Source organism: Cupressus sempervirens, chromosome 9 (genome assembly GCF_028749045.1).
Source record: "Cupressus sempervirens isolate cs-2001-9-10 chromosome 9, ASM2874904v1, whole genome shotgun sequence".
Taxonomy (NCBI): Eukaryota; Viridiplantae; Streptophyta; class Pinopsida; order Cupressales; family Cupressaceae; genus Cupressus; species Cupressus sempervirens.
Window position 1 is genome coordinate 341,182,020 of NC_143126.1, and position 12,827 is coordinate 341,194,846.

Sequence of the window (12,827 nt, forward strand, 5' to 3'; positions counted from 1 at the left end):
TTCTAGCATCAACATTTCATATCACACTCTGTGATCCATCATTAGGATAAGAAATATTGTTGACTTTCTTGTCTCCACATATTTAGAGAGTTTTTTCGATTAAATACCAAGATCAAAATTCATCGAAAACACAATCCTAATCTCATATCGTATAATTCTAGAACCTTTAGAAACATAATAGACTCATTAAAAACCAAACAAATTTACTAATAAACGAAGAACACATTGACATATCTGCGTACACAATATGGACTCATTCATAGCCAGACCACTTCATAAACGAAACACCCCTTGTCATACATGATTAATTATAACGAGGAGCTTGAGAATAGTTTTCTTTTTGTCCTTTTGATTTCTGTTGTACAGGCAGCATTGCACGAAACATCGACAACCGCTTGGACAACAAAGCCAAATAAGAGAGCATATGCAGTCGAGGATTTGTCAGGATCTTCCATCCATAAAATTTCGTAAATGCACTGTCTTCACGGTAGAACCTTGATTCTTCTCATTTAATTTATGTTTTTCTCGAGTCAAATTTGGATGTTACATGATCTAAGCCAAAACTGTTCCGTCTTCCTCCCTGCAATGGGAATTTTAATGTACTCATTTCATTAGACGGACTGTAACATTTAAAACTGGATCAACTATCTGATTAAAAGAGTTTACCAGTATGGAGAATTTTGCATCTATTTGGTTGAGGAACTGTTGAATTTATTTTTGATGTTAGCCGATCGAAGAGGCTTTGGGCGGTTAGAACTTGAGTACCCATTTCAGACAAGAAGGTTGTTGTTCTTAAAATTGAATATTCTAATCCGTGAAAGTTTCTGCAGTAGTCAAAACTTGGACATCCTTTTGCGAATTTGATTGAAATATAGGTTATTGGTGACATTGAGTCAGGATTCCGAAATTAAGAGCTGAGTATGAACAGATCTGGATGAAATAATAGCTGCTTCCCGCTCATTTGATTCGCTTGTTGAACGAATGGCTTACGGTTGGTATAAAAAAGTCGATTTATATGGGAATTCTTTTATTCATTTTTCCTTGCCTCTTTGGTTGGGTAACTAGACATTTTTCAAATAACAACCAAAGCTTATCTTGGACTCAGATGCCAGCCTTAACTGTTGAGCTTTGTGCAGAGCTCATCCATTGAGGTATGTGGCATTGGCTAAATGGATGCGATATATGACTCACTTTACACATTACCGCGTTTAGGAATTCGAAAATAGGGTCTTTCTAAATGTCCAATTATTCTACGTTTTGATATCATCTGTTCTCACACCTAGAATTGGATATCGTTTTTCATTCTGCGTTGCATACTAAATTGCCTTTCAAAGATTTGAATTTGGGGCTTTGTAGAAAGATAAACTGATTAACAGCTCGAGCTTGTCCGTTGAGGTGTGACACATTGTGAGCTGGATGTGACACGGTACTCCCTGTTACACATTAACATGTTAGGAATTTGAAACCAGGACTTTGCTGAATAAATTCAATTTAGCTTGGGCATCTTGGCCGACATTTATCTCTTGAAGTTCGTGAGCACTGCTAATTGCATTTAATACATTACATAGCACCGAAAATTAATATAACTTTCAGGCATACGAACTTAGGACTTCTCTTAAAGGTCGATTGAGCACATGAGTTTGTTCATTGGGACTAAAGGTAACGGTATGTTACAAGTTAACATATGGTTGAGGAATTTGAATCTGGGTAATATCTCAGTGGCCTATTGATTTACCACATGAACTTATATTAATTGAAAAGAAAGAACTTAATATTTGAAAATTAAGTGGCTTTTGCACCACGGCTAATTAATTCAATCTCTTTCTTAATGATGTATAGTTGGTTTTAACTGAGGACAATTGATATTGTTTCTAAGCCATCCAATCTCATGATATTTGAAACTAGCTGATAGTAGTTGCTCGTAAAAACTGATCAGTAACTTTTATTTCAGCTCTGGAAGCCCAATTTCGTTGTTTGAGCTTGAAATGCTGCACCTACATTATATTTATTTATTCCTGGTAAGTTTTTTTTTTTGTGATTAGCAGACTGGCACTTAGTCTAAGCATTCACGTCTTTTCCAGTCTCAAAATTTGGAGTTTAGCAAGTATTGCATTTGATCAGAGAAACATAACAAGTAAGGTATTTATTATAATTGGCCAGTGGAATTGAAGGATATGGTTAACTGTATACTCTTTACATTATAATTTTAAATTTCGATTTCTTGAGATTTTTGCACATTGGTGGGAGGAGAGTACAGTACTTTTAAAGCAAATTTAGATTATATTTGACATTGTATGTAATATTCTGAATGTATATTCTCCTCAAATTCGCTCACAAATAATTTTTAGAAAAACAAAATACATCTTTTGCAAACAAAACCAGCAGATTAAACCAGCTATGAACCATACTGCTCATTAAAATACTCAGCTTTAATACAGCTTCAGAATTGTCATTGTATTACAAACTAGCAATACAACGACGAAATGCATAAAATCCAATCTTAAAAACTGTATTACAGTCAGATTGGAGAGAAAATACAACATGCACCTGTAATCTTAGATATGAATTCTGACGCGAATCCACCACAGATGATGAATTGGGGCTACGTCCAATCTAGAAGGTTTTCCGTCCTCAGGCCCTAACAAGAGAAATCTAGAATCTTCCAAAAGTTTTCCAAAGAGAAACCATAAATTCAATCTCAAATCCAAGCATATTAAAAAATGAATGGGACTTTCTCTTATAATGCTCAAAAGGTGACCCTTTAGCTTCCCTTCCTTGTCTTCTTGTCTTCTTACCATTTTGTCTCTTATTGACCTCTTAAATAGTATTAAATCGACTTTAGTAATTCTGCATCATGTCCTCCATAGTCAATTTTAATATTTTTTTGCATTGGCATATTAATTTTCTAATGTCCTAGAAAAAGGGGACATTACAGTCCTCCCTCTCAAGATTGCTTGCCCTCAAGCAATTATGAATCCATAGTCCAATGCTAAGGTCCCAAGTCCATCTGCAAGCTGCATCATAGTTCAAACTAATAACTATGTAGTCAGGATGTGCCAAACTGCGGAATCAACAATGAGGATACAACCCTTCTATCATTATGATCCTTGGGTCACACATCAATCGGTGAAGCACTGTTGCATCTGTATGGTGTGTGACTTTGATCATAAATCTCCAACTGTGTAGCATCACAATATAATCCACAACATGTAAAACATACATCCTATTAACACCTGGATTTCAAACCAGCCTGTCAACTTGATTGTGGGAGTAGAAATAGGTGTCTATGAACCTGACATCATCGTGAATCATCTGAAGGAATAAGCAGATCACCCCACCAAAACCAAAAACGCCTCCAATCTGTAAGAAGTCCGACTCATAAGACCACTACATGCTGCTGCTATAATCTGAAACAGGAATAGGAATGATACCCATGTTGTCATTTTGCCTTTGTAATAGAAGAGAAAACATCATGAGGTATATGCCTCAAGAGGAAATCAATTTGCAACTCATTATCTTTCAAAAACTGAGCCAAAATCTGAAAAGATAATAGCAGACCAATTGGAGCAGCCACTATCAACTTCATTTCTTGGTTCACTATAAATATCATCAGCCAAATGACTATCTTCATTAACGAGAACATCATCATTGAGTGAAATTTCTAAATTATTTTCACTTGGTTCAAATTTATCTACATGGCATGGTGAAGATATACAACTGCTGTCATAAAAATCAGAATTCTCTTTGTGTACTTCTTGCTGGTCCTTAAAGCCTGCATCATCATATGAACCTCATACAGATAAGGCAAAATCCATACGTTGTGCTCTTCTTCATTCTTACCAAAAGTGTGAATTCCTTCTATTATTTGTATGATCTCCTTAGCCTTAAGTTCTTGATTATCATCTTGGGGAGTGGCTGTCCTAGAAGTCTGATTTTCGGCCTGATGTAATGAGTATTTTGACATACTTAGTTGGATACATAACTCATCTATCTGCCTTGCTTTATCTTCATCATGTTTGATTGCCATATCCCTATCTTGAAGCAACTTCAATCATTCTCATTTCAAATGCCCTCTTAAGAGTGTGAAGGTATGCACTGTTAATTTCATTCATTATCCCTTTTTCCCTTTCCTCCATTTGAACTTCCCACGATGTCTCTTCAATGCTGTTATGAGTGTTATCAAAGTGTGGTAAGACTGCAGTAGCAATATCATATGATACTTTCAGCTTATCCTCCAAATTATATGCTCCAAAATCATCGCCTAAAAATGATTTTTCTGATTGGTCCTTCAAACCACCCTCTATAGTAACGCCATCTTGCTCTAGTTCTTGAATACTAGATTCATTTTCAGCTGCACCCTTTTTGGATTTTTCCTCTATCTTCAAATGCATGGCCTTATCTTTTATCATGTCATCAATTTCGAATGATTCACCAACATGGGACGATTCATTTTCCTCTTTATGAATATCAATTTTTTTGTCAAGAACAACCTCCAAAGTCTCCAAATAAGAGGCTTGTAAATCCCTTATCATGAACCATAGCTGATCCTATCTCTTTGCAAGCTTGAGTAGCTTTATGTTGAAGCTGAACTAATAAGTCCTCAACTTCCTCAATTTTGATCTGTACTTTTTCAGCTGAACTAATAAGTCCTCGACTTCCTCAATTTTTATCTTTTATTCTTCTCACAAATGTGATTAAGTGACCAAGAACGCTTGCATGTGAAACAAAGTTGCTCTTCTCTCATTTGGTTCCGGCTCAAATTTGAAGATCTTGTAATCCATATGCCTACTGATCTCAGCTCATGCTCAGACATAAATTCTTTGAACATGTCAAATTTATGTTCAATTACTTCCTCTACAAGCTCGTAAGCCATGGGTGAGATCCTATCCTCCTTCCTCCATATAGCCAACCAGTCTGATTTTAATTGCTTACATACATTATCATCCTCATCTAGAATTAAAGACATGGTTGTTTTTATGCAAGTTTTAACCTTGTTTGGATGATGCTTCCTAACTTCCCTTAAGAAACGTTGAAACATTTGTAGCACCATTCTTTCACAATTGAGATCCAACACGATGATAGAAGATTTGGGCTTTGCCATTAGTTCCATAGTCTTAGCCTGTCTACCAAAGGTAGGGCTTATGACATCATTAAATCCACACAAGCTGTCCACAACTAGTCGCAAAACCTTCTTCAAGATGCTATCATTATAAGGAGCAAAAGGAGCTGTTATTCAAATGACTTCACTGAGATGAGTTGCAACCAGTGTTCCACGGGGACGCGTCCCCTATGGTTTTGGGGTCATACCCATACCGGGGATGAAACGGCGATGCGGGGACAGATTATGGCCATCCCCCGAGTTGTCCCCCTTTTGGAAAATTGGGAAACGTCCCTGAAACGGACAATTTTTTTCAGCAGGAAACTTGGGGACAGGCAGCAGTAGTGGGGATGGTTTTGCCGTCCCCTATATGTCCCTGAAACTGCTGGCTATCTCCTTTTTTCGAGCGAATCTGCTAGAGGCAAAATGCCGCCAAAAAAATACATTTTTCCTATTTTTTGTTGTCTGCACGGCCCCTAGTTGTCTTAAAGACATATAATAAAAATATGCAATCCATATTTGGTCCATAAGAACACTAACTCTTCTAATTTTAGATTTGACATAGTTGCTAAGAGGAAGAAAAAAAACTTGAGAGCAATAGCAACAGTGAGGAAAGATTGTGTTTAGTGAGGAAAGATTGCGTTTAGTATCTTCTAACTATTGTAGCTGGACTTCTCTTTATTTCATTCTTGTAGAATGAACTTCTCTTTATTTCTAACTATTTTGGCCTTTTCGTATTCCACCTTTTTTTCAAAGATTTGTGCAGGTGTCTTGTTGAGAGTTGCCACCCCTTCCTTATACTTTGTGTACCCTTCCGGGTATCATTCTTCCGACTCAGATTCTTGTACTTCCAGCATATTACATTCCACATGGAAAACTTCATAGTCTCCCATCTGCCAGTGAAATAATCCATTAAGGAAATTTGTGTCATTTACCGAGCATTCCCCTAATCTAAGTATTCCTTTCTCATTTGGTTCCATCCCTCCATAGTCTTCTTCTCCTTCGAAGACTGATGCCAAGTCCTAACTTACTGACTGGTTCTTGAGATCTATGATGTACTTTCTACCTTCAGACTCAATAGATAGAGTGTTCCGTATCCAGTTATGGGTAGCTTTTGCTGCAACCAACTATCCTCTTCCTAATAAAGTATCGTACCCTTTCCTCTCTAAAGTGATAACCACAAAATCCAGAAAAAATTGTTGTGTACCAACTATGACTTTTTGTCCCATCAGCGTTCCTATGCTCTTGATTCCATGTTGGCCGGCTCCCACTAGTTGAAATGTTGGTGGCTAGAGTGTAGGTTTCTCTATTTCCTTCCATGTTTCTTTTGATAAGACATTTACGCTGGAAACTCCATCAACAATAGTATTTGAGAGCTTGCACCTTAGTATCTCCATCTCTACTACCGCTGGTGTTCTCCCATTCCTATGGTGAATAGGGTATTGTCTTCTGTCCGTACTTCTCCTTCCTTCTCTTTCTTTGAGGTTGTCCCTTTTGGGTTTGCCCCCTGTGTTAGTGCTACTTGCAATTGGGGTAATGTTTCTAATAAATCACCTATTTTCACTGGGATAGTAGTTTTTAGTACTTGCCGCACGATATTTGTTACACTCCTCCTGGAAGTAGGCTTTTTTCGCCTTTGTCTTTCCTTCCTCTCCCATGCTATCGTGAATGACTTTCTTTCCTTCCTGAAATCTTTTGGTCTCTATAGTAGCATCTGGATAGGTTAATTTTTTGGATTGCATCCTTGTGATTGCAAGAATTTCACCTTTTGGATCTTCAATGTCTAGCATATTTACCCCTTCTGTCTCGGGCAATTCACATCCTCATGATTGCCTGGCGCACACCATTTATAGAGCATCCCTCCATTTTGTCCGCCTCCGCTTTGGCAATCTCGTGCAAAATGTCCCCATTCATTGCATCTCCTACATTGGATCATCGGTCTCCCCTTGGAATCATACTGGAGTGGATGCCGTGGTTTGTTTTTATTGTTGTTGTTGTTGCTATTAGTACTACTTCCTCTCCTGTTATTTCTGTATCCTCCTAGTGAGGCTTTTGTATTTGTGTTCTTCAGAGGAGTGAAGGGGGGTGTAGATTGCTCCCCTTGGGTTAGGATTACTTGAGCGCTCCTTGTTTTTAAATTGTAGGGGCAATCTTTAATTGCGTGCCCTAGTACCTGAAAAATCTCATAAAATACTTTCTTTGGGCATGCTCCTTTTGTATGGCCTTCTTTTTCACAGTTAGTGACCAAAGTTCTCTCCCTTCTTTCTTTTCTTCTTTATTCCCTGCCACTTCCTTCATTAATCGCATCAGGTCTTTTTTCAGGGCTTGAATGGTTTTGGATTCTTCTTCGCTCTCCTCTGAACTTCCACCACGTTTCCATGCCTTCTTGCCTTGGAAGTTTTACTCTCACTTTCTATGTCCATGACATGAGTACACACATTCCCAAAGGTCGATGGTGGGACTATCTTCATCTTTTTCCTAAGGGACGGTGTTAATCCTTCAATGAACCATTGTTTCTTTAGTCCATCTGCCGGCTTGTTGTCTGTTTTCCCTATCAGCTCTTTCATTCTTCTACTATAGGCTTTGATGGATTCACTCTTCCCTTGTCTTGTGTTATAAATCTCTGTTACTATTTCATCATCATCCCTCAGGAATCTGAATTCTTCCTCAAAGGCTGTACGGATATTATTCCATGTGTTTTTCTATGTTGCCTCCAAATTGGTATACCAATCAATGGCAATACCCCTTAATGTGGTTGGGAAAGCTTTTAGCCATTCTGTTGTGTTATTTTCTCCGTTCGCTTGCCATATTGTTATACATGTTTTACAGTGGCGAGCAGGGTCCTTTGAGCCATCCCCAGTGAACCTTGGCAATTTTTGTTTGTCTATTGCCATTATGTGGGGCTTTCTGTTTCCCTTTTTGGAATTTTCACATTCCTCGCATTCCCCTGTGCTCCTTTCCGCTAACTACTGGAGTACTTGTTGTCTCCTCTGTTCCCTTTGTGTCTTGGCTCTTTCCTCTTCTACTGGTAACAAATTGTGCGCTAACAAGCGAGGACTCTCTCCTAGGAGATCATACACCACTAGTGGCACCGAAAGCTCGTTGTATACCATACTTTCAGGGACCGTTCTCTCATGAGCTTCCCTTTGTATGTATTGATCAACTACAACTTCCCAGGCCGTCACCAGATCATGTGTCAACTGTTCTTCCCTGGTTATTTCCTCCTCTTCTCCGTCACTATTTGTTACTTGGATGAGTGGTACAAAGGGCCTTCCCATTACTCCATCCTGCCAACCTCTAGATTCGGACTTAGGCAGTGGCACCAAAAATGTAGATTGGAAATATCACTCAAGCTCACAGAGATATGCTAATCATAGAGAATAACACAATTGAGATACACTTAAAGTAAAACATAGAATGTATTGGTTTCTTTATTAATACCAAAAACAACATGAGTACATTGACAATATTCCAAGTACTTATAGAAGGGTCGTTTGGTTTCTGACGCATTCCCTCACCTCCTAACTACCCAACCTGACTAGCTTTAACAAGTACTAAACATAATAGTTACTTTATTCTGACTACAATTCTGATTTCAGCATGATACTAGGAGCCTTTAGGCATTTTGATTTTTGCTATATATGTATGTGATATTGTTACAATGGAAGTACTTAGTATTTGCCATTTTATAATATTCCATGTATTGATCTTCTAAAATGTCTATGGTGAATAGTTTATCAATGTTATGATATGCATATTTGAATTCTGTCACTATATATAAAAAAATTCCCTTTTTTTTTAATTGCCATCCCATGAGGTCCTGTCCCCTAAATTTTGGCTTCGACCTGTACCTGTACCGAAAACACGTCCTCGTCCCCTAAGACGTCCCCGTCCCAAAAACTCCGTGGAGCATATGTTGCAACCCTTTACCTCACCTCTTCACACGGATGCTTCATTAACCTATGGTGGACTAAGGCAATCATGGAAGGCTGTAAGGTCCAATTCAAGTGCCTCCAATCAGTCTGATCCATCTTAGACAGACAATAGTCCAGCTCTTCCATATTTGGTAGAAGATCATCCACCGAGTTCTTGGTCCCTAACTGCCATCCAATGATGTACAATCCGTTTCCTAGTGTTTTTTTTCCTTATGCAAGTCCCTTAACTGCTCACCATCAAAGGTTTCATTGAATTCCTTTGAGACTATTTTGATTTTCAGACCTTCCATTGTTTTAAGTGTCGTCTGAACTCCCTTGAACTAATGCACTGTTTGATGCTACTTCTGTTTGCTACTTAATATGATGAAATGAAATTTGCATCAGTTTGGTGACAATTAGAAATATGATTTCTGAACTGTGATGCCATGCCAAGCCCCCTGAATACGCACATCTTGTTTGCAGAAATTTTTGTTTTGGTGTCTACAATGATCAGGCCCACAATAGCATGAATGAAGCTTCCACAAATTTTATTAAAAGCTACTTCCCCTTCTAATATTCCCGTTTCAGCTCATCCATTGTATCCTCTGTCAATGTCCAATCTTCACTTGTCTGCTTGTGTAACAATATGCAATCCCAGTGCCTATTCACATAATTCATCATTCTTTTCCGGCAAGTTATAATGGAGATTGCAGAGCTGTATCTGTCAAATAGTTTCTTCACTTATGCAGATATGTCGATGACAGTATAAAATATTTGGAGTAAATAGTTCTCCCCCACAATGAATAATTAAGTTGATTTCCTTTTGACACTTGTATCTTTTCCTTGATGCAAGAACTGAGAAAAATGAATAGCCTCTGCACACCCCAGATTATGCACAGAAATCTTTAACGACAATAGTTGCTTCCACTGGCATTTTTAGCTCACTATATAGAATAGTTGCAACATCAATTGGGTTACATATTCAATTGCTCGTCTAGGTAACTACAATGTCAATCTTGTGGACGAGTGATTATTTCCACTGCTTGGTCAACCAACTTCCTTGACCCATGCTTGGACCAATGTGGAGACATGAACCCTGGTTGAGAATATCTTGATGTCCACCTCCCAAGTTATCTCAGGTTATCCATACTTGCCTGTGATGCTTGACAGCCACTCCAGAAAACACTATAGTCCCATTGATTCAAAAAGATCGTGGTCCTGGTGAAATTCATCTATAGATTGGCAACTTGAATTCAAGCACGATGTCCACGATCGCTCAGACTCAGTACCAATATCTTAAACTCACGATACTCCTATCTTTGCTTGCTCAACGTTCTTCAACAAAAACTCTAATTTTGGTACTGAACAACTCGGTCTTCCAAAACAACTCCAATGCATACCGCAACTCCCCATACCATTATGCAACTTCTTGCCTCTTGAGCACTCGATTCCAATCTCCAGTGCGCTCTTGGTATGGAAAACTTTAGACCCTGAAAAAAAAAACTTTTTCTTTCAACTATGCGCTTTTACGCAAAATTGTCGTTACAATTCTGAAACAATTGACTAACTTTTGTTACAGCAGACTGGAGAATATTAATCAAGCTAATCAAATTTGTAACTGCAAAAGAGGTGTATTTAGAAACAAACCAATCTGACTTTACTCGCTAGAACATCGATTCCCCTCTTTGGATGGTATCTGTTGATGTTGATTACCGTGAATTAACTATCTTTTCATTATCCTGCGCATATATGACGGAACACGATACTCCCTTGAACCATATACAGTGTCGCTACCAAACAACCAGCTATCATTGAACTAATCAAACTGTCGCAATAAACGTCTACAACAATTTATAACAACAGTCACAAATAATAATAGATCCTCAAATTAGACGCCAGCTCTGAGATGGGTGAGATTTTCTGAAAGCCCCTCCTGTGAATTGCTTACTAGCAATTCCTTTGTGCTCGCTTGGGCATTTAGATATTCCCCACTATTACTCACAACAATGAATTAAGTAAAGCCCCAAAATAGTTTTTTATGACAAATTTTCTACTCAGAAACTCCATTTAAGATGGGAATGTCAATCCAAAGATGAAACTGGAAAGTGGTCTCTTTGTTTTTGGACCAAGATAGGCCACGATAATGACCCAGTTTCCAAATACACAGGAGTTAGCAGATTTGGAAATCTTCAGGTGCAATGTATCATTTGTTCCGTGCCTCTGCTATTCGTTTATGACTTTGTGGTTTCCTTAGACAGAGATATATGCTCGTTTTCCTCAAATATTAATCAAATTCTATCTCCCAATGAGATTCACACAACAAAGAGAAGCTTCTGACATTTAACAATATATTCATATCCTGCAGACAATCGATTCTCATGGCAGAATTTAGAAAGACTGACTGTGTTATCACTTTAATCGATCTCCTTTGTCTACTTTCATAAATCGCGCTCACAAATTTCTCAAACTATTGCTCAAGACTTAATCTGTTATTTCCTTAACATTTTTTTCCTTTGCTGCACTGTAATAATATAGTCGTAGGAAAAATGTTCACATAGAACTATTAAAACCAACTTAAAATTTGATTTTAGTAATCTTTCAAATCAGACGACACCATCTCATACATGAAAGCCCACAATTTTTACTTCCCCTGATAAATCAGAACTATAAACACCTTGCCAGTTTGTTCACTCGTGCAAAATACCAGATCTACCGAACATGATGGCAGTTTTGATGCTCTGATACCACTGTAATATCCTGAATGGATATTCTCCTCAAATTTGCTCACAAATAATTTTCAGAAAAACAACATATATCTTTTGCAAATAAAACCAGCAGATTAAACCAGCTATGTACAATAATGCTCATTAAACCACTCAGTTTTAATACAGCTTCAGAATTGTCATTGTATTATAAACTAGCAATACAACAGCAAAATGCATAAAATCCAATCTTAAAAACATAATTACAGTCAGATTGTAGAGAAAATACAAAATGCACCTGTAATCTCAGATGTGAATTCTGATGTGAATCCTCCACAGACGATGAATTGGGGCTACGTCCAATCCACCTAGGAATCTTGAAGGTTTTTCGTCCCCAAGCCCCAATACATGCACACCGAAGTGTTCTTTTAGCAAAATAGAGTATTGAAATTAACATATCCCATCACACACGCTATCTTGAACATCAACGATCCATTTATCTTATGAACACAGACATAGATTTAGCAATGCTGTGTGTGTACATCTGGAAAGCGATCACCAAGGGAACCATAAATGGAATTCTTTGGTTTTATTACTTCAAAGATATAATTATTATAGATATCTAGTAATGAGATTCTTCCTTTTGAGTAAGATTGTGTGAGAGTTTTTTGCATCAACGTTTCGGATCATACTCAATGATCCATCATCAAGATGAGAGTGCTAAGAATGTGTCAAAATATGTTGCAGACACAGACTAAATAAAGAGAGGAGGAAGAGGGGCAGAGGTAAGCACGCAGACCCAAGGAGAAAGATAAACTATAAAAATAGGAGAAAAAAAAAACCAAGGGGCATGATGAAAGAAAACAAGACTAGGGGAGACAAAACATGCAAGATAAAAGAGAATGAAACAAGCCCCAAATATGTAAACATATAAATATTTATAAATAAGTGGAAAATAAATTATATATAAAATACTAAAAATAATAATAACAATAATAATCACAAAAAGGAAAGATACAACATCCACTAAACATAAACACAATGCAAGACCGAAATAAAAAGAAGGATAAATAGATGCAAAAAATAAAATAAAATAAATAAATAAATGAATAA

General features: G+C 37.5%; 1 protein-coding gene across 4 annotated transcripts in view; it reads left to right on the forward strand.

The window, feature by feature from the left end:
- Nucleotides 1-255: 255 nt before the first annotated feature.
- The window catches only part of SEC10 (exocyst complex component sec10), a 217,409-nt gene continuing 204,837 nt past the window's right edge, over nucleotides 256-12,827 (forward strand). The window contains exons 1-2 of one of the 4 annotated variants that reach the window (XM_089800056.1): nucleotides 313-487; nucleotides 1,952-2,018. Coding sequence is in view for 1 of the 4 variants with exons in the window: in XM_089800058.1 (XP_089656184.1) it covers nucleotides 425-487 (63 nt within the window). In the remaining 3 variants the exon portion in view is untranslated. Of the gene's footprint in view, nucleotides 783-1,951; nucleotides 2,019-12,827 lie in introns of all 4 variants that reach the window. The other 3 variants (XM_089800055.1, XM_089800058.1, XM_089800057.1) reach the window with 3 other exon arrangements.